Here is a 17,733-nt window from a genome sequence, read left to right as displayed (position 1 = left end):
TTAAGCATCGAAGCGGCCAACGATCTACGGCAAACGAACAGCGGCGGGCGCGACAAACAAAGCGAGTACAATGTCAGACGGTGATCATATGTAACAACAGCAGGCATGGATCGCCGGCCGTCGTTCTCCGCGTTCGCTGTTCTTACGTCGACGGGGCTTTGCGGACTGGCCCAGAATAGAAGGCAGAGCGCTGGTCAGTTGGCGTAAGTTGCCCCTGATCGTCTCTTCTTTCCTGTACGACAAACAAAGTCGGTTGTCATGGTCACGCGCAGCCCTGATGTTCGATGGTTTCACGCTTGCTTGTTTCTTCACTGCATTTACATTGATTAAGTAAGAGACAAATCAGTATGGTGGTTAAACACGTTGTCACACTTGTCCGTCTCACTCACCCTTTCCCCGCGTTTTTTAAAGTCCAACGCCAGGCGGCCCCGGACTTGCCTGTTCACTTTCGCCATTACTTTTCGCCGGGGCCCCCCTACAGAATCCGATATACAATAATAATATACTCATATATTGTAACTATGAAACATGTTGCGACTAAGCAACGGATCGTCAGAAACTTTTTTGTATTGTAGTCTATTCCGAAAGTGCGCATGACGTATGCGAAAAAAAAAATGGCCAAAACCCTCGCCCTGCTGGCCCATCTTATACTCTACTTAGCCGAACTGATTCGTTCTCAGCCGTAACCCGCCATGTGCAATTTGGCTTCCATCACGTGCGAACCAAGTTTGCATTTTAACTAAGTTAATGCAGTGATCACCACATTTTGACTTTGGTCACGTTGCCTCATCTTGCAAACACCCATAATAGCCCTAACTATTTCCACGAAACTCCAATACCCTAATCAGCCCTGTTCAGACAGGTTGGCCCATGAAGCGCCGCACTGAAAACGAACTAAGCTTTAACAGAAAACGATATCGAGAATAGTTATCTCCTACATACACAATTCTTTTTCTTGTACGTAGGACCATTAAATCCGAGGTAATCCTATCCGCAATGAAAAATCAAAAAATAGTTTTCTAATGTACCGAACAGCATCGTAGATTCGCAACAGGTAAATTCATGACGCTGGCCTGTGCTCACCAATCATAAAAGGCGCGGTTATCGCCGTCGGTTGCCTTCAATTCCACCAACCTAAGCACGCAATCATTGGTCCAACTTCCAATCATCAAGATAAAAGTCCTCTCCCCGTCTGACATATCAGTCTTCCGAACGGCCACTACTCTGATGTAGCCATGTCGTAGACCATTTATTAAACAATAGTAAGTAATAAGTCACTATGTCGACCTGTTGCCAAGGGTCTGACAAGAGCGCAGAACCTCTAAAGACAGAAGAAAGACCCTGCAGCAAAAGCCACATAGCCCGCCAGCCCGACGGCACACCGGCACGCCGGCAACCGTACATTCTAGACGGTCCTCGGGATTGTTCCTCGGAACTCTTAAAACCCTGCTCCCTTCAACTCCAACACTGTCGACACTAGTCTCCACAGCTGCTAAACAACATAAGCAATGGCTAAGCAATTCACTCTCTATTCCCACGCAATCGGCCCTAACGGTATGTTACGCTATACATGCCCATTCCGTAACAACTGCTGACACAAAACAGGCTGGAAGGTCGCCCAAGTCCTCTGCGAACTTGGCCTCGAGTATGAGACAGTCCTCAAGGAGTTTGGCGATGGTGAAAATGGAATGAAGACCCAAGAGTACGAGAAGATTAACCCCAACGGCCGCATCCCTGCCTTGGTGGATCATTCCAACAATGTATGTTTGTCATGGGTGTATGTAATTGAATTGTTCGCTCACGTTAATTAGGACCTCATCATTTGGGAGTCTGGCGCCATCATCCTCTACCTTGTCAAGAAGTACGACACTGAGCACAAGCTCTACCCTGCCTCCCTCGAGGAGCAGGCGCTCGTTGACACCTGGGTATGTCACTTTTTTTTGCCAGTCTCTAAAAAATTAGCACTGACATGCATTCACAGTTCTTCTTCCAGATGACCGGCTTTGGCCCCTACACTGGCCAGGCGGTCTGGTTTAAGGTCCTGACCGGTAACAAGAACGTCGAGGCTGCAGACCGCTACGTCGCGGAGGTTCATCGAATGTGCAAGGTTCTCAGCGGCCAGCTCGAGAGGGAAGGCACCGGATGGCTCGTCCTTGGCAAGTGCACTATCGCCGACTTATCCTTCCTCCAGTGGGTCCGATTTTTGTACAGACTCAAAATCGACCTCGAAACGGAGTATCCCCTCATCCATAAGTGGAAGGAGGCAATGCTCGCCAGCCCTGGCGTCAAGGCGAGCACTGTCGGCGAGATCTGGGCTCCCGCTGAGTAAAAGCATAGAACCTGATTGTAATGTATTGTGGAATAATAAATAGATGTTTAGAGATTGAAATCCGTTTTAGAAATACTAGAGAGCGTACTATCGGTCGTCAGAACGCCGAACCATAAGAATCTGTAGGCACCGCTGATGAGTAATCATCAATTCCAAAAAGTACCCAAGACTAGGAAATCATTAATAAATAGGTGCGGCTGTTCTTGCTGTAAATATCGGCATCACTCATGTCACAAACCGCAGTAATTGTTCTCGTTTTTTGGCGAGAGGTATAAATTATACCTGCCTCACTCGTTGAGATCAAGTTAGCACAAGCCATAGCTTCTTCCACCACTCTACGATTAAAGGACCTTATTACAAGATTTTATATATGATGCTGCCACAAGAGACAACATGATCCACCGGTTCGCGCTCGCACAGAGACATAGCGATATGAACATACGGTAGAGTGTGGATCGCAACGGACCCTGAATCCTGTCTGTAGATGCTGACGATTCTCGCCATATTTAGAACCGTGCATAAATACTCACGATTGCGGTAATTTTACGCCTTGGGAGTCCAAGCACAAGCACGAAAGACAAGAACTTTTGCCTGAAAGCACAATCAAGATGGACAATAATACTTGCATGATCGTGTATGATCTAACAATATACAATACTTTTTATCACAAATATGAATAATGTTGATACAATATGAATACGCCAAGCCACTCCAAATTTATGAACGGGGCTACCAAAAAAAGTCAGTCAGCTGTCTCACCATTTCCTTACAATCATAACATACCTTCTCCTTCTTCTCCTTCCACAGTGCCAGAAGCGAGACTCCGGAGACCTTAACAACCTTGAATCGAACACCGGGAATATCACCCTTAGCCTTTCCCTTACGACCGAAGCCGGCGAGGAGTACCTCGTCGTTCTCGTCAACGAAGTTCAAGCAACCGTCATTAGGGACGAAAGCAGTGACCTTTTTGCCGTTCTTGATAAGCTGGACACTGTACACAAACCCTATCAGTCTTGCATTCTTCCGTCGTCCTCTAACTAAATTTGACATACCGGACACATTTTCGGATAGCGGAGTTGGGCTGCTTAGCCATAACACCCACTTTCTCGAGAACAATTCCCTTAGCGTGCGAAGAACCACCGAAAGGCGACGACTTGAATGCGGTTCCAAGAAGACGCTTCTTATAGGACAGATCCGCCCATCTGTTGTCACGACGGTGAGTGCGGAGCTTTCGCGCTGAGTTTAATCCTCTTCGTTCGCTCGTTGTTAGCCTTCATTTCCTGATATATGTTCGAAGGATAGATGCATATTCATATTTGACATACCTTGGCTTTCCTTTGCCCATTTTTTAAGTGTCGATCGAAGTCTCGTGAATTTGCGAATGTGGAATGCAAACGGAGAACGTTTAAGTTGGAGATCTCTGGGCACACTCATGGGGATGGATGGCAACGCGAAGCATAACGCAGTCACGGCCCATATGACAAAGCCCTATATGATATAACCCTAAGTCATGGTAGAAAATTGAGTTCGTGTTTATTTAAGTGTCTAGTAGGATTTAAGGTTCCTTCTGCGGTGGCCAAACAGCTGTGGGCAATATATCATCGTCGCACGTATCCGTGACGATTTGGCGTGGTTGTTCAGTGTATGTGAAGCTCCACAAACATCGGCGCTTGTTTGGCCCATGGGATTGTGCTGCTGACAAAACGGACAACGGAGTGCTTAAACGGTCCTTGAGAGCTTGTGAGTCATTTATACTGAAGTAATCTGGCAATTGTATTTCGACTTGGGAGTTATGGTGTCCGTATTATGGATCGTTATCGGTGTTGTGGTATTCAGTGCCGTCATCTCAGCTATAGGATCCGACAACTTGGGCGAATATGTAAGTATCTGCACATGTCCTTCATTGTACATTCTGACAGGTTTGTTGAGATCTGGTATTTATGGATAACATTCGTGCCATCGAAGGCAGCCCGCAACGTGAAGCAGCTACGCGAAGTTCAGCGAGAGGCAATTGCAGTCAGCACAGAACGGTCAAATACTAGCTCGCAGGATGAATTTGCTAAATGGGCGAAGTTGAATCGGAAAGTCGACAAACTACGGGGCGAGATCGAGAAGCTCAGTATGCAATGTTCCTGTTAGTTCAGTTCTATTGTGACGCTAATTAATGATAGATGCGGCGATAAGTACCCAGAGAGCATTCTTTAAATCGCAAATCCGGAGAGTAATATGGATATCGACAACGGGCATGAAGATCTTTGTACGAATAAAATATCGTAAAGTCGCGGTTTTCTGGCTTCCGAAGGGCATGTTCCCTGGCTGGATAGAATGGATGCTTTCACTCACGTCCGCTCCAAAAGGCAGTGTTTCAGTGGCTGCGTGGTTCATGATTACGGACTATGCGATAAAAGGCGCCGTTGTATTCGCCATCACAAAGACTGCAGAATTTGCAGGTGCGAAACGAAAGATGCCTGCACCAGCGGCGAATGTTTCGGAGAAGAAATCTGGTCTAGAGAAGAAAAGCATACCGAACGAAGGCAAGACGAAATAGACCACGTGGATCCGCTGGTAGATTTCTGTGATCGCTCGTGTCTGATACGGTGGATAACTTGTAAATGACGTGTATTGTATATATAGATTTATTAAATACTAAAAATGCATTTGCCTTTGGAAAGTGGCGTACAAATGAAAAATCGACTGAAACTGTTATCTAGTTCGACTTGACCTCCGGAGTGGGGATAGTATAATCAATCCCGAGGTCGTTCAGTTTCTCCTGCTTGCTTTTCCGCCTTTTGTTCTCCCGTGCAACTAATCTCTCCAACTCTTTATTATTCCGTTTCTTATCATGCTGATGCTTGGCCAACTTGGCTCTCGGGATGCGCTTGAACTTTCTGTTGCTACCAACAAACATCTTCTCGTGGACTTGGTTCTCTGGTACCACTGAAACCTTCAATATATGACCATATAGCAAGTAATTATTCATAGTGTCAGCAACGATTTGAGCAACCTCATTGGAGGCAAACTCAATAAACGCGTAATGCTTCGAAGCACCAGTCTTTTTATTTCGTGACAATCTCAATCGAAGGATATCACCAAACTGCGAGAAGTAACCCCGCATTTGGGATTCGTAAAATCCGTGCGGAATACGGCCAATATATAGAACGCCGGCCTTGTCGCCGTCATCGCTAGATTTACCTTTCTTCTTGCTTTTTGTCGAGGATTCCGTATCTTCATAACTCTCTGCTGAAAACTTCTTTATCTTCGCAATTTTACTCTTTATTTCACTCTCAACTTCTTTTGAAAGACCTATATCTCGAGTAGTTTTCGCCGCATAATCGTCTGCACCCTCACTTAGGTCGTCATCATTATCATGATCGGAACCGAATCCAGTAAATTCGTCCTCGTCCCCCTCTTTGTCATCTTGTTTCTCTTCATCTTCCTCTTCTTCTTCTTGTTCCTCTTCACTGTAGTCCTTTTCTTCGCTCTCGCTATCGCTTTCTAGCCTAATTTCATTGTCGGAAACCTCAGGCGACGACTCTGGATCTGTCGGTCTCAGCTGTCGTTTCGCAACAGGTTTACTGGCAAACGCTGTGACAAGTTAGTAACTGGTCACACATTGACGTCTCTTCTACATATACACACCCTTCTTATTGGTACTCTTTCGCTTAGCTGCCATTCTCTGTTGTGGATAGGTATAAATTATATGAAGAACGAAGTGTGTGCCGTTGGGAGTTTTGCCAAAATTTTTTTGCGCGGCTTAGCTCCGTTACCGGCACAATTGCGTTCTTCCAGTGAGCGGCTGTCCTACGAAGTCGAGACAAATATTCTTTTGACATGAGCAACATGCTCGCTATGATATGTTTGCCCTTTACAGTTTTGGATTTTAATGTGCTAATACGATGGTGTGAGACACACCTAGCCAATCAAACGTGTATTAACATAGTCTCCGCTGTAAATCATCACCGCAATCCAATCGGTGGAATCGCGGATTCAATGTATGCGCTGATTTAGTCTTTATTGTATATGAAGGACTTTCGGTATTTGCGGTTATTTAAGACTAGATCTAGGTATTGATAAGCCCTTTCTATAATACTGTAACTCCTTGCCATGTAACCTTCCATTCATGTTGCTAATCGCTCCCTAGAAAATGACACATTCATAAGTTACAATATATCATTTTGGAATCCTGCTGACGCAAAGCAATGCTACGAATGATTACAGATATATAATAGGCATTATTATTCACTTTATAGATATAGACGACACACCAGCTGAACACCACTACTGTGCCAAAATTGTTTGACAATGTCAAGTAAATACATCACTCAGTTCCTCGTAATTGTCTATCATGATGCTTAAACCTTGGGAGGCTTGTATAAGATCTTCCTGGTCTTGATAGGTGCCCATTTGAATCTGAATATCAGTTAGTATGACAAAAGGTATAGCATAATCAAAAGTAAAGAACACACCTCTTAACCCACAAACTAATCGCCCACAATGAACCGGTGATAATCAAAACCTTCAAACCAATTTTCTTTCTCTCGTCGTGCTCAGGCTCCGCGGCCCAGTTCAGAAAGCTGGTAACATCCTTGGCCATCTGGGAAGTAGTAGCAGGAGTGCCGTCGTCGTATTCAACCAATCCGTCGAACAAAACACGAGCCATAGCAATTCCACCTCCGGGGAAATAAGGGTTGTAGTTCAGTCCGCTAGCAATGGAGACGCCCTAAATACCATCTTAGTCAGTTTGATGAAATTAACCGCGAATTTCAGGTCATCGAGACCTAACATACCGCTGGGGCCTCATCAGGATAACCGGTCAACAAGCTGAAGACGTAGTCACAGCCTCCGTGGCGAGCCTTGACGATTAAACTCAAATCAGGTGGGAGAGCACCCTGATTCGCTGCTCGGGCAGCCTCTTCATTGGGGTACGGTGCAGGGATATAGTCGGACAGCTTTCCTGGTCGCTTCTCGATCTCGCCTTCATCGTTGGGCTCCGAATCGTACTCGTACTCTTCAGCCAATGCCCGGACTTCGTCGGCAGTGTGGGTCACACCAACAAGGGTACGCCAGGCCTAATATGCACGAAGCATTAGACTATTTTTAAGCGACGACCACTAGTCATAGAGAATACATACGACCAAGTTAAGGGAATGGCATGCAGCGCAGACCTCCTTGTAAACGACGAAACCACGGCGTAAACTGTCATTTAATCAGTCTTGCTACAAATCGCAATCAGTACAAGAATGCTAACCTGGCGTGGTCAAAAGTATCGAGCCATCCATTGTGAGGCCAGGGATAGCTGGCAGGGTGCAAACCGTGCTCAGCCACGGTGACGGCCTTGATAGGGTTCCCATATAGGTGAACATACCAGGCAGCGAGACCACCAGTAGCGACGGTTGCGACAATGGCAGCGCGAGCGTTCCGAGAGACCTTTGAATCATCCACATTAGCTCTACTGATTGAAAGCGCATCCTCTCATTTGCTAGACCCATCTCTTGAAAATTGTTCCAAATTCACAATTATAAACCTTGTCGTGCTCGTTAAGTATTAAAGAAATGTACCTCAGAACCGGATTCCTTAGCCGCAGAACTTGAGAAGCCTCTCTATAAAAACATATATTAGTTGGACCTGCGAATAGTAATTTTGTGGTTGGAGAACACGAGACTGCAGGGATGAGCTCGAGGAGGTAATCGCAATAGATTCCTTTATGGACCTGACATTGCGAGGAGTCCATTTTTCTAACAAATAAAGACGTACCGAGATCGTGGAAGAGATCCTCTTCAATAGCTGAGAGGAAGATAGTCGATTAACCATTGCCAAATTGCTACCGCCGATTGGTACTGGTATTATCGGAAAAGGGATGCAGAGCTTAGATAGTTCAACAGAAAAATCGTAAGTTTTGGTGGACTATTGCCGTGACGCCTTCTCGACCAGCCGGAGCATTTGGAGCAGTGGCCCCCGTCGTAGTTGCCCAAATAAACCGAAGCCGTAGTTGCTTGCTTTCCCATTGGTTAGGCATATCCCGATTAGTGGCGCTGCACCTGTGCGTTAAGTTGCAAACGCAACGAATTGCCGAGTACAAAACCCTCTTGTATGTTACATTGTTCCTCACATCGGCCAGTACTGCCCGCTGATTAGTTATCCTTTCTTGACTGCTGCTGCACAAAATTGTATTGTAGTAAACTTAACTCGATCATCTGGATCCGCCAGCTATAAGGTTCGCTTTTTTGCAGTGGTATTTTCTCCTGTCAGCAGAATAGGGACGACTTTTCGTAGAAACTTCAGGGTTTGGGCCTCGAAAAACTCCCAACGCACTCATCGAAAGTTCCTGATGATCAACACATCAACCAATCTGTTCGTGAGAGAATTAGAAAGAAGCTACTCTAATGTCCTCTGAATATCACCCGCACAGCGATAGATATTATCCCAGCGATCGGAATGACTATCATGGCAGCAGTCGCAGTCATCACCACAACAGTAGCGGTCGGCGACGATCAAGATCTCCCAGCACCACTCAGGAACGACCCAAAGATGAATCCAGATCCAGACGGTCGTTACCCAGGGAAAGCTCAGATCGGCGTCGCGAGGACAATAAGTCATACGAGCGGCGGCGGTATGACGGCGACTATCGTCCACCACGAGGACAGATAAGTCAAGAGGAGGAGAAACAGCTGCAGGAATGGGTGGCGGGAGAAGACGCGTTCGCTTTGCGGCAGGCAAAGAAAGGGGCAATTATCAGAGTCAAAGAAAATAGAGCGCGACCTGTTGACTGGTTGGCTATAAACCTTAGAGCTGTGGACGAGGACAAAGACGTGTACGACGGTGATTTGCTTGATGGCCTGGAGATTGAAATACCTGTACCTTACACTGTCATTGAAGGTCTCGATTTGGCAGAGATACAAAAACTTGAATCCGACATTGGAAACTACCTAAAGCTGGAGAAAAAGGGATCAAATCATGAATTCTGGGAGGTATGTGGCATCTTTGTATTACCATGTCTATAGCCACTAAGAATGTCTAGGCAATGATGATCATATGCAAAGACACTAAAGAACAATTACGAGATGGTGGCAAGGCGCACGACTCTGCCACGCACGCTGTATCAGAAGATATTGAGAATATCCTAAGAGACAAAGATTATGATGACCTTGTCGGTCTAGAGGACAGAATCGAGATCTTACTGAGCGGCGATTCTGCAGTGGATGTCGAGTTCTGGAGCGAATTGAAGAAAGAGCTATTAATTCGCAAGGCTAAAGAAAAGATCAAGCGTGTTCATGAGTTGGTCATCCGAGGTCGAGTCAAACTGCTCGCGCAGCAGCAAGAAATTGTGGCCAAAGAAGCTATTTCACAAATCCAGTCCTGCCGTTCAGACGCATCGCTGTCAGGCGCGGCATCAATACAGTATGCAACTGTTATGGACGAGATTCCTCAGTCTGAAGTTGAAAGCATCAGCTCGCATCAGCGTCTTGATGGAATTCAATGTGAAGAATTCATATCACGACTGGTATGCCACCTATACTTCACCTTTAGATTATAATGGCTAACATCAATCGCAGACACAGGAGCAACAAATGATGGAGCGGGTTGGCTTGGTGCCTCTGAAACATAATGCTCGGTCACGTCAGAAAATAAAAGGGCCCGGAAATTTGCCAGGGACAGAAAATGCAACAGCACTTTCGGAGAAATTATTTGAAAAGGAAGTGGCTAAGGGCACTAATGATAATGAGGAAGTTTTTAACGATGAGGAAGATCTAGATGCAGCTGATGAATATAAAGAGAAACTTAAGAAACCGAAATACTTCAACAGAGTACAGATGGGATTCGATTGGAATAAGTACAATCAGACACATTATAACCAGGATAATCCTCCTCCGAAGGTTGTTCAAGGATACAAATTCAATATTTTTTATCCAGAATTAATTGACTCGGCCAAAGCGCCAACTTACAAGATCGTTCGAGAGGGTGGCCGACGTCGAGGCCAGAGCTTCGCCAGTCCAGGCGAATCCGACACATGTGTCATCAAGTTCATCGCAGGACCGCCGTATCACGACCTGGCTTTTAGGATAGTAGATAGGGAATGGGATTATTCATCTCGAAGAGAAAACGGCTTTAGGAGCAGTTTTGATAAAGGCATATTACAATTGCATTTCAGATTCAAAAAAATATTTTACAGAAAATGATGTATCTAAGTCATTGTGTAATAGATGTACTATACGCCAAATTGCCGTCGCAAAAAAATCTTGTCGTACTTACTAGCAAATATGAATGCAGAGCTAGTACTCTTCTTATCGGTCCACGCTTCCTTGTTGTTCTTGGCACCAAAAGGTCGACATTTTCAAATTGGCCATATCGTACGAACAGCACGCTTATTTCGAAGGAGTAGTGCCTGGCGCGCCATGTACGGACTGGTTACCTTTGTGGCCTGAAGACGCACCCGTAAACGCGGGTGGAGGAGGATGCGCTGTCGCTAGAGGAGCTGATACAGGAGGAACACCTGCAAACGGCGGAGAAGGACTTGAAATGCCTGCTCCTGGTACTACTGGGCTTACCGTTACACTCGGTCGTACCACAGGCGGTGCAACGCCTCCTGTAGACGGCTGAATTCCCGAAGCGCTTGGAAAACCGGCTGGTACAACAGTGGGAACAGTTACCGACCTGACTGAGGTGGCGACAGTCACAATATGTGATGCGGAGGGTGTGCTACTTGAAGATGGCGGGGAAGTACTTGATTTACCTTCAGCGGTGGCCTTCTTCGCTGCCTTGTGGGCAGCAAGACGAGCTTGTATCTCTTCGCGATTGATAGACGAGACTTTCTGTTTCTTAGCTGGAGGCGGAGAAAGAGAAGTCCTGGCTGATGATGACACAGCTGGACTGGAAGTGTATGAGGTAATAGAATCGGGAATAGAAAACTTTTCTCTTATCTTTGCTTCGTGCGCTTGTACCGCTTCTTCAGGGATTCCTTCAAGCCCAAAAATTTCGATATCTGCCCTCTCTCGACTGTATAATACTTAGCTAATATGAATTTATGGCACCTCCTATTAACTTACCCGTTCGTACTATTGAAGACCGTTGTTATCGTCTCCTTGTGAACCTGCTGAACATGAATCACTAAACCTGAAACCACAGCCATCAGTACACGGTTGCCCGCAGCCACAGAGAATTGATGTAGAACTTACCTCCGGCCGTATTCAATCGCTTATTGCATCGGTCACATTTAAAATGCTGCGCTCGTTGGTGAGATATCAGAACCTTGAGATCATCGAAGTCACGCTCACAATAGTAGCACCACGGTCTCTGTAGAAGTTCCTGGAGAGCCGCCGTTGTCGATTTTTTTTTACCCATTGCAAAGTATACTTTCCCAAAACGTCTCTTGTGATGGAACCTAATCGAATAGAGACGGAACTTGCTACGATGGGTAATATATTTTCAACGACATATAGAGATCGGCGAATGCATCTTCCCAGAACGTGGCAATTAAACTTTAAAGCGATGCTACAAGACCCTCACTAGCTCTAGCGTTGGTATAGGAAGCACCTCGGCAAGTCATACGTATCCGTAGCCGACCCAGGATCAGTGCCTTCAGGCAGAGAAATAAATATTAACGCATTTATTAGGCTTGCAATGATAATCATTCCATAAATTTGCGACGCTCCCGAGAATCGCCGAGTCGCTCCCGCGCGTTGACAACAACAGCGCTAACCCCAGACATTACCTATTACACTTCCGGCCCCTTGTAAAAGCCTGTACCATCATACTACTCAATGTTCATAATCCTAGCTACTCGCTTCTATTGAGATCCATACCAATGGCCATACGACTAGCGACATATCGCTGAGCGACAACGCCAACAGCCAAACCTAGACCCTCCTCTACCCATTCTGCCAGCCATTCTCTAGGATCGATTTGACCAGCAATAGGCTCATCACTATCTAACCATTCGCACCATTGCAGAGGGAATGACTGCGAGTGTGTCACATAGGATAGGTCATGGACAGGGTCGTTGAGATATATAATAAAGTTGAATAATCTCTCGTCGGACTCAGAATCGCCTTTAGCATCAGAGGACTTTGTGTCGGCTGAGAATGCACAGGCCTGTATAGACAAATAAATATCCGACTTTCGAACAGGCGATTCTAGATCGTCGTTAGCGACAGTCGCACACTTCAATTCAATTTATTAAACAACCTTCGCTTTCGGTCTCGGGCTCTTTCCCTTTCACTTTAATTTGCTCAACATTCGCCTTGGCCAACTTTTCACCTGCTTCTAGCCCACCCTGGAATAGACCCATGTCCCGCTGAACTCCCTTCTTATCAGAATCTCGCCGTCGACTCTCCCGACCCTTCTGAACGATAATCAACTCACCACCCTCAACCTGTTGCATAACTCTGTCGAAAACTGAATAGACAATTGTATCAATTGAAGGATAACCGACTATGTCATGAAATATATGAATTCGAAGCTGTTCATGTCGAAGGATGGGAGGTGCGATGGTGTGTAGGACAGACGACAATGTCGAAGCAAGAGTCTTTGAAAAGCCTGATATAAGTAGAATGTCAGTAAAACAGTCCAAGTAGGTGGTAACGTAAGGCATATGCACACCAATTCCCTTGACTTTAGTCTCCCACGATGACGGATCCGCACTCTGCTGGATATCCCGTACTTTTGCTTCAGCTCCCTTTACAACTGCAGAAGCCGAGTCCCAAATACCGCTAGAACCCAGCCAACTTGTTATTGAGGAAACCGGATCTCGTGACTTTGTATATGCGGGCTTGGCCTCCACTGCTGGTGGCGTGGTGACGTGGGTGACCGCCTGCTCCGGTGGGTCTCCCGAGTCAATTGCATCACCACTTGCTACCACTTGCGAGTCACTTGCGGCATGTTCCCTGCCGCTATCTTTAATAGAAGTTTCCTGAGTAAGCTCATCTAGAAATCCTAGAAGTTCCTTCTCACTTGGTTCGGCGCCTGCTGACGCTGCCGGAGATGACGGTGACCGACTCCGGGCAGGACCTAGAGACTCCAAAAACTCGAGGACGTCTTCGTCATCTTTAGAATTCGTCGACGTCATTGCTATCAGTTACTCTATGTAATGGTAATGTGTCTGTGTCCTCGTTGCCAAAGATACGGGTAAGGTTTTCCTTATGCTTATGTGATACTAAGGATCCGAAGTATTATTTGATGTTTTCCAGACCTTTTCGCAACTTCGGATCTGATTACTTCAAAACCGTGAAGTAAAAAATAAGTTCTGTGACCTGCCGGTTGCTAAATAGAGTAGCGGCAGCAAAGATGGAGAGTGTAGAGTGTGAGATCATGCGAGATTGACGTAGGGAGAAGTTTACTGCATGTCTCTCTTCACTAAGTGCGAGCCGTAACTATGCAACTATTTAACAAGTTATTGTTGGGACTGCCAGCTTCACTAAGCAGCTACCTCCATGCCGCATTTAGCTGCAAATTCATCCGCTCTAAAGCTAGTGAGATACTTTTCCTGAATTTATCTAAACAGGAAGAGTATTATGGCTGGTTCCATTTGAAAACCGTTTTTAACGGTAGAAGAAATCAGAAACTACCCCAATTATGAATATCGCCTATAACAAATGTTTTGAGCTGCATCATGGACAAATGTAATATATTCCTGCATACTACAAATCCTATATTTTACAGTAAGTTAATGAAACAGAAATACCTCTACGAAAGAATCCTACTTGAAGGAAATGTTGTCAATCATGCCTGCTAACAATACACACACATTGTCCTCCATCCGCTTGTTGACATTTTCCTCCAAATGTTTCTTCGGATCTTGTTTGCCGACGTATCGTGTCTTCAATGCGTCTGGACTCAGCTCCTTCTCCTCCTTAACACGGCTCGTGTAGGCCTCGGCAAGCTTGACCATTTGCTGGACGGCTTCCAGATTCTCCTTGTCATGAGCCTTGAAATCTTTCAAAGTTAGGCCATTGGTCCACTCGGTCTTGTGAAGGTTTAGAAGCATTTGTCCCTCGAGCGCCGTTTTTCTGTAGTTGATGCCTATCGAGTAATAGTGGCGATTGAGGCCGTGGATCAGCGCCTGGATTGAAGGTTTGTTAAGATGACCCAAGTTGGATGTCGTCTGTCGTGGCTCCTGTCCCATCATCAACAGTGTAGGATTAATTAGCCGGAAGGCGTCGATAACAACTTTTCCTTTGACTGACTGTATGGGATCAACAACGACCGCAACTGATCTCGGTGTTAATTGTTCGAAAGATTGCTGGGTGTTTATGTCAACCGACGACAACCAACATCCAAAACCCGGATGGGAATGATACCAGCCGACAACCATTTGGTCTCTGTAAAAAAGTTAGCTAGGGCTGCAATTCTAAACTACTTGGGTCGCGTCACGTACCTTCCAGTCTGCTTCAGCATATCCATCATCTTAGTCTGGAACACCGGATCAACAGCCTCTACACTAACACCAGTCCTAATAACATAATCAGAACATAATTCTTTAGCTACCAGCAAATACGAATGCAGTCACTAACCCGCTTTGTGGCATCGCAAATACATCTATAACTCTCACAGTGAAATCGTCCACAAATTCACCTAGCATAAGACCCATCTACGCGCTCATTAGCAAATACAATGGTATAAAACAGCATCTAACTGATAATTGATGCAGTGAAAGACGAATACTAACAACTTCCATAGGAACGCCGGCTCTGAAGTTCAAAACAATACTTGGTCAGCAGTCTGTAATCAATAGAATACGGGACCCGCCTACCGACCTTCCGTGCTTGAGCATTTTTAATAACGCTAGAGATGAAATATAAACGCATTCGGAATTGTCGACCGTAGCAGGATCCTAAAATAAAATAAATAAATTAGTCCAATGATTCCCTGTAGTGCCCCAAGGCGACGTGTGATTCTACCATTACTGACGGCATTCCTCCCATACCACCGCCTTGTCCAAGAAGTCTATTCAAGCGATCCATGATTCTTTAGTATCTGCTATCGTCTCGAATATATGTGCGGATGATTGAAATATGAATCGTGCCCGATACGGATATGAAAATGAAAGTTTCAGTGATGAAATCGGTGGAAGGAATAATGGGAACGGCGGGGATGAAAGCGGCGCTCGCGTGTTAACGTTAGACGGACCTGAATGCATTCGCCATCGCTCGATGCCTTCCCCCATATTGTGCCTGACATGCGGTTTCCCCTGGTCGATATTTTGCCTTGGAATAATTTTTATATGAAATTGGTATGCCTTGAATATGTGTGTTAATAGTATTTGCGGTAGCGCTGCTGCTGATAATTCCTACTGTAATACAGTGACTTATCAATCCAGGTCGTTCGGAAACTCATTCATACTGAAAAGAGGACTAGATCTTCATATTTGTCCAATTTTGTACTTTGCATGACCGATATTGAAATAATTTGCTCTCCGCGTTAACATGGATTATACTCGATTCACCACGAGATCTGGACAAAGCTACAAAATGGATCCAACAGTAATGCCTAGACGGCCATGGCGAAAGCTACTTTGGGTTCATCAGCCTTATCCAGACAACTACGTGGATGCCTCTTTCTTATCTCAGCTTAAGCGAAACCTTCATGTCCAACAATATTCATTTTGGGCATTGTCCTCGGACTCGACAGTGATCATATCGCACGTCTACTCAGTGGCCATATTTGTTTGCGTGTTCGTTGCAATATATAAAGACAAGTATAACCCAGCTTGGTTTGCAAGCATAGGGTCAATTTGCACACTGGTGGGATACTTTGCCTGGGACGGTCTGGGCGAAGAGAACACGACAAGTAGAAGTAAGCTCTGAATTGATAGTGCAAATGGTGAGGAACGTTGGCTAATAGTTGTAAATTTAGCCGCCACAGCCAAGTCGGCGATCTTGATTGTTTCAACTCTACTGGGGCTTTCACCGGTTTTGAAGTCATTGACGCAATCAACGTCGTCGGACTCGATATGGGCGATATCGTTTTGGTTGTTTGTCTTGAACATCTTCTTCCATGATTACTCGATCGGCTCGAAAAAGACGTGAGCATCCTGTTTTGTAGATTTAACTCTCCGTTCTGCCGAGTTTGACTAAACCGTTCCAGCTTCCCTCCTACACTGTCAACCAATCTTGCTATAGCTGCTGCTACTGTACTAGCATCTCGGCTCTCCACCACATTGAGTGTCTTCTCATTTCTTCTCTTCTCGATCGAGCTCTTCGGTCTATTCCCGATATTTTCCCGATGGCTTCGATCATACTCGTTTGTTGCTCATCTCATCCTTACGTCGATTCTAGCTGTCGTAACCGAAGTTGGCATGTTTTATATTGGCGGATGGTGGGCACTAGGCGTGTGGTCCGTCGCTATATTTTCAGCCGTCTTTGTAGCTCCTGGATGGCTCATTGCTCTACAAAAGTATAAGAAGTATGTACTGTTGCTGTTGCTTGGATTAGGTCACGCACTAACTGTGTCTTTCTAGTGAAATTCAGGGACCTTGGGACCCGGCGAAACCAGTCCTTCGCAGCCGATAAGTTATCCCATAATTGTCGTTCCAATTAATGCATAATATACATGGGGTTAACAGGCGTTAGATTGTTGTTGTTCATCTTGGAGTAGTATACAAAGAATAAATAGTCTATATATACTCCATAAGCCAGATTTGGCTTTGATATTGACTAACTTGTGTCCCACAATGAACAAGCCAGAGAAATAGCACCGTTGTCGCCATCTAATTTCTAGATTTGCATAGCTGCATGCTACCCATGTGCCTCAAGCAATGCTTCATCATCCTCATCACAACGGGACTGATTGAATGTTTTCAGCGATAGATAGAACTTTGTGACCTTTTCGTGCACTCTGACCTTTGTGGCATTGAAATGTAAGACCTGTAAACCGTCTTTCGATGTGGCCCGACTGAGTGCGACATACGCCTGCCCCTTCTCAAACACTCTGCCAAGATCGACCTTGACTCGTTCTAACGTCTGGCCCTGTGCCTTATGAATGGACAGCGCCCAAGCCAAAATAAGCGGAACTTGAGACCTTTGAGCCTGAATTTCGCCATTAGGCAATTCAATTTTCCAAGTCTCAGTCATGATTAACATGTCTTTGATAGCACCATCCGGCATGGTGAACCGAACAAGTGGCCATTTTTTTGACATGTCGCCAGTGGCGTCGCCAAATTCATCCACCCGCCTGTTCTTCCTCTCGCGCAAGCTTGTAATCCCCAAACTATCATCGGGATATAATTCGTCCAGTCTCCTACCTCCTTTTATGGTAGGTTCCCAGTCTCCGTCTGAAGTGTCACCACTACCATGCTGTTCGCGGAGTTGGTCATCCCGGTACTTGGCGTACACGCTCTCATTCATGAAGCCTATAACTTTGCCTAGCGACCCATTGACTAGCATGTCGTCCATATTCTTGATTAACATGAC

General features: G+C 45.5%; 11 protein-coding genes across 11 annotated transcripts; 5 read left to right on the top strand and 6 right to left on the bottom strand.

Moving 5' to 3' along the window:
- Nucleotides 1–1,508: 1,508 nt before the first annotated feature.
- Nucleotides 1,509–2,329, top strand: V1513DRAFT_382732 (glutathione S-transferase; the record flags this gene model as incomplete). The annotated part of the gene is made up of 4 exons (XM_066895116.1): nucleotides 1,509–1,554; nucleotides 1,606–1,760; nucleotides 1,812–1,925; nucleotides 1,982–2,329. 4 exons carry the CDS (start codon nucleotides 1,509–1,511, stop codon nucleotides 2,327–2,329), a joined length of 663 nt encoding a protein of 220 aa, XP_066752159.1.
- A 426-nt stretch (nucleotides 2,330–2,755) lies between these two features.
- V1513DRAFT_449457 (40S ribosomal protein uS12) lies at nucleotides 2,756–3,732 on the bottom strand. The gene is made up of 4 exons (XM_066898683.1): nucleotides 3,655–3,732; nucleotides 3,382–3,579; nucleotides 3,113–3,320; nucleotides 2,756–3,058 (listed from the first exon to the last, which is right to left on the bottom strand). Exons 1-4 carry the CDS (start codon nucleotides 3,672–3,674, stop codon nucleotides 3,047–3,049), a joined length of 438 nt encoding a protein of 145 aa, XP_066752158.1. The 5' UTR covers nucleotides 3,675–3,732; the 3' UTR covers nucleotides 2,756–3,046.
- Nucleotides 3,733–3,852: 120 nt separating this feature from the next.
- Nucleotides 3,853–5,018, top strand: V1513DRAFT_465795 (CHD5-like protein-domain-containing protein). Its single transcript, XM_066900051.1, has 3 exons — nucleotides 3,853–4,208; nucleotides 4,259–4,448; nucleotides 4,501–5,018. The coding sequence occupies exons 1-3, from the start codon at nucleotides 4,122–4,124 to the stop codon at nucleotides 4,875–4,877; spliced, it is 654 nt and encodes a 217-aa protein (XP_066752157.1). The 5' UTR covers nucleotides 3,853–4,121; the 3' UTR covers nucleotides 4,878–5,018.
- V1513DRAFT_449453 (uncharacterized protein) lies at nucleotides 4,932–6,148 on the bottom strand. The gene is made up of 2 exons (XM_066898682.1): nucleotides 5,969–6,148; nucleotides 4,932–5,914 (listed from the first exon to the last, which is right to left on the bottom strand). The coding sequence occupies exons 1-2, from the start codon at nucleotides 6,000–6,002 to the stop codon at nucleotides 5,037–5,039; spliced, it is 912 nt and encodes a 303-aa protein (XP_066752156.1). The 5' UTR covers nucleotides 6,003–6,148; the 3' UTR covers nucleotides 4,932–5,036.
- Nucleotides 6,149–6,370: 222 nt separating this feature from the next.
- Nucleotides 6,371–8,294, bottom strand: V1513DRAFT_449448 (cytochrome C1 family-domain-containing protein). The gene is made up of 7 exons (XM_066898681.1): nucleotides 8,084–8,294; nucleotides 7,888–7,929; nucleotides 7,578–7,756; nucleotides 7,462–7,525; nucleotides 7,117–7,398; nucleotides 6,796–7,049; nucleotides 6,371–6,739 (listed from the first exon to the last, which is right to left on the bottom strand). Exons 1-7 carry the CDS (start codon nucleotides 8,138–8,140, stop codon nucleotides 6,682–6,684), a joined length of 936 nt encoding a protein of 311 aa, XP_066752155.1. The 5' UTR covers nucleotides 8,141–8,294; the 3' UTR covers nucleotides 6,371–6,681.
- Nucleotides 8,295–8,489: 195 nt separating this feature from the next.
- Nucleotides 8,490–10,642, top strand: V1513DRAFT_449444 (cactus-binding C-terminus of cactin protein-domain-containing protein). The gene is made up of 3 exons (XM_066898680.1): nucleotides 8,490–9,297; nucleotides 9,348–9,830; nucleotides 9,883–10,642. Exons 1-3 carry the CDS (start codon nucleotides 8,713–8,715, stop codon nucleotides 10,504–10,506), a joined length of 1,692 nt encoding a protein of 563 aa, XP_066752154.1. The 5' UTR covers nucleotides 8,490–8,712; the 3' UTR covers nucleotides 10,507–10,642.
- V1513DRAFT_449441 (uncharacterized protein) lies at nucleotides 10,452–11,875 on the bottom strand. The gene is made up of 3 exons (XM_066898679.1): nucleotides 11,503–11,875; nucleotides 11,374–11,440; nucleotides 10,452–11,323 (listed from the first exon to the last, which is right to left on the bottom strand). The coding sequence occupies exons 1-3, from the start codon at nucleotides 11,666–11,668 to the stop codon at nucleotides 10,693–10,695; spliced, it is 864 nt and encodes a 287-aa protein (XP_066752153.1). The 5' UTR covers nucleotides 11,669–11,875; the 3' UTR covers nucleotides 10,452–10,692.
- A 52-nt stretch (nucleotides 11,876–11,927) lies between these two features.
- V1513DRAFT_449437 (maintenance of telomere capping protein 1) lies at nucleotides 11,928–13,733 on the bottom strand. The gene is made up of 2 exons (XM_066898678.1): nucleotides 12,512–13,733; nucleotides 11,928–12,459 (listed from the first exon to the last, which is right to left on the bottom strand). The coding sequence occupies exons 1-2, from the start codon at nucleotides 13,389–13,391 to the stop codon at nucleotides 12,104–12,106; spliced, it is 1,236 nt and encodes a 411-aa protein (XP_066752152.1). The 5' UTR covers nucleotides 13,392–13,733; the 3' UTR covers nucleotides 11,928–12,103.
- A 100-nt stretch (nucleotides 13,734–13,833) lies between these two features.
- Nucleotides 13,834–15,414, bottom strand: V1513DRAFT_449434 (JAB1/Mov34/MPN/PAD-1 ubiquitin protease-domain-containing protein). The gene is made up of 6 exons (XM_066898677.1): nucleotides 15,223–15,414; nucleotides 15,079–15,155; nucleotides 14,991–15,012; nucleotides 14,836–14,912; nucleotides 14,700–14,774; nucleotides 13,834–14,643 (listed from the first exon to the last, which is right to left on the bottom strand). The coding sequence occupies exons 1-6, from the start codon at nucleotides 15,283–15,285 to the stop codon at nucleotides 14,022–14,024; spliced, it is 936 nt and encodes a 311-aa protein (XP_066752151.1). The 5' UTR covers nucleotides 15,286–15,414; the 3' UTR covers nucleotides 13,834–14,021.
- V1513DRAFT_403253 (uncharacterized protein) lies at nucleotides 15,285–15,796 on the top strand. The gene has a single exon (XM_066895549.1). The coding sequence runs from the start codon at nucleotides 15,337–15,339 to the stop codon at nucleotides 15,547–15,549; it is 213 nt and encodes a 70-aa protein (XP_066752150.1). The 5' UTR covers nucleotides 15,285–15,336; the 3' UTR covers nucleotides 15,550–15,796.
- Nucleotides 15,285–17,156, top strand: V1513DRAFT_449430 (phosphatidylinositol N-acetylglucosaminyltransferase subunit C). The gene is made up of 5 exons (XM_066898676.1): nucleotides 15,285–15,554; nucleotides 15,642–16,117; nucleotides 16,178–16,346; nucleotides 16,409–16,726; nucleotides 16,782–17,156. Exons 2-5 carry the CDS (start codon nucleotides 15,748–15,750, stop codon nucleotides 16,831–16,833), a joined length of 909 nt encoding a protein of 302 aa, XP_066752149.1. The 5' UTR covers nucleotides 15,285–15,554; nucleotides 15,642–15,747; the 3' UTR covers nucleotides 16,834–17,156.
- The last annotated feature ends 577 nt before the right edge of the window (nucleotides 17,157–17,733 follow it).

This window comes from Lipomyces chichibuensis (genome assembly GCF_038497645.1).
Source record: "Lipomyces chichibuensis strain CBS 12929 unplaced genomic scaffold V1513scaffold_30, whole genome shotgun sequence".
Taxonomy (NCBI): domain Eukaryota; kingdom Fungi; phylum Ascomycota; class Lipomycetes; order Lipomycetales; family Lipomycetaceae; genus Lipomyces; species Lipomyces chichibuensis.
The sequence above is the reverse complement of the archived record's forward strand: the minus strand, read 5'-3'. Positions and strand labels throughout refer to the sequence as shown.

Bases quoted from the DNA above. Each gene is read 5' to 3' on its own strand.
- V1513DRAFT_449457 (XM_066898683.1), bottom strand. From the start codon at position 3,674: ATGGGCAAAGGAAAGCCAAG. The intron at 3,580-3,654 runs GTATGTCAAATA...GAGCGAACGAAG, and splicing joins ATGGGCAAAGGAAAGCCAAG to AGGATTAAACTCAGCGCGAA. The intron at 3,321-3,381 runs GTATGTCAAATT...GTTTGTGTACAG, and splicing joins GCTATCCGAAAATGTGTCCG to TGTCCAGCTTATCAAGAACG.
- V1513DRAFT_465795 (XM_066900051.1), top strand. From the start codon at position 4,122: ATGGTGTCCGTATTATGGATCGTTATCGGTGTTGTGGTATTCAGTGCC. The intron at 4,209-4,258 runs GTAAGTATCTGC...AGGTTTGTTGAG, and splicing joins CCGACAACTTGGGCGAATAT to ATCTGGTATTTATGGATAAC. The intron at 4,449-4,500 runs GTATGCAATGTT...AATTAATGATAG, and splicing joins GGGCGAGATCGAGAAGCTCA to ATGCGGCGATAAGTACCCAG.
- V1513DRAFT_449453 (XM_066898682.1), bottom strand. From the start codon at position 6,002: ATGGCAGCTAAGCGAAAGAGTACCAATAAGAAGG. The intron at 5,915-5,968 runs GTGTGTATATGT...AACTTGTCACAG, and splicing joins AAAGAGTACCAATAAGAAGG to CGTTTGCCAGTAAACCTGTT.
- V1513DRAFT_449448 (XM_066898681.1), bottom strand. From the start codon at position 8,140: ATGGTTAATCGACTATCTTCCTCTCAGCTATTGAAGAGGATCTCTTCC. The intron at 7,050-7,116 runs GTATGTTAGGTC...GATGGTATTTAG, and splicing joins ATCCTGATGAGGCCCCAGCG to GGCGTCTCCATTGCTAGCGG. The intron at 6,740-6,795 runs GTGTGTTCTTTA...ACTGATATTCAG, and splicing joins ATTAGTTTGTGGGTTAAGAG to ATTCAAATGGGCACCTATCA.
- V1513DRAFT_449444 (XM_066898680.1), top strand. From the start codon at position 8,713: ATGTCCTCTGAATATCACCCGCACAGCGATAGATATTATCCCAGCGAT. The intron at 9,298-9,347 runs GTATGTGGCATC...AAGAATGTCTAG, and splicing joins CAAATCATGAATTCTGGGAG to GCAATGATGATCATATGCAA. The intron at 9,831-9,882 runs GTATGCCACCTA...CATCAATCGCAG, and splicing joins AAGAATTCATATCACGACTG to ACACAGGAGCAACAAATGAT.
- V1513DRAFT_449441 (XM_066898679.1), bottom strand. From the start codon at position 11,668: ATGGGTAAAAAAAAATCGACAACGGCGGCTCTCCAGGAACTTCTACAG. The intron at 11,441-11,502 runs GTAAGTTCTACA...CTGTGGTTTCAG, and splicing joins GCGATTGAATACGGCCGGAG to GTTTAGTGATTCATGTTCAG. The intron at 11,324-11,373 runs GTAAGTTAATAG...AGTATTATACAG, and splicing joins GTCTTCAATAGTACGAACGG to TCGAGAGAGGGCAGATATCG.
- V1513DRAFT_449437 (XM_066898678.1), bottom strand. From the start codon at position 13,391: ATGACGTCGACGAATTCTAAAGATGACGAAGACGTCCTCGAGTTTTTG. The intron at 12,460-12,511 runs GTTGTTTAATAA...ACGACGATCTAG, and splicing joins GCCCGAGACCGAAAGCGAAG to AATCGCCTGTTCGAAAGTCG.
- V1513DRAFT_449434 (XM_066898677.1), bottom strand. From the start codon at position 15,285: ATGGATCGCTTGAATAGACTTCTTGGACAAGGCGGTGGTATGGGAGGA. The intron at 15,156-15,222 runs GTAGAATCACAC...ATTTTATTTTAG, and splicing joins GAGGAATGCCGTCAGTAATG to GATCCTGCTACGGTCGACAA. The intron at 14,913-14,990 runs GTTAGTATTCGT...ATGAGCGCGTAG, and splicing joins CCGGCGTTCCTATGGAAGTT to ATGGGTCTTATGCTAGGTGA.
- V1513DRAFT_403253 (XM_066895549.1), top strand. From the start codon at position 15,337: ATGAATCGTGCCCGATACGGATATGAAAATGAAAGTTTCAGTGATGAA.
- V1513DRAFT_449430 (XM_066898676.1), top strand. From the start codon at position 15,748: ATGGATTATACTCGATTCACCACGAGATCTGGACAAAGCTACAAAATG. The intron at 16,118-16,177 runs GTAAGCTCTGAA...TTGTAAATTTAG, and splicing joins AGAGAACACGACAAGTAGAA to CCGCCACAGCCAAGTCGGCG. The intron at 16,347-16,408 runs GTGAGCATCCTG...AAACCGTTCCAG, and splicing joins TCGATCGGCTCGAAAAAGAC to CTTCCCTCCTACACTGTCAA.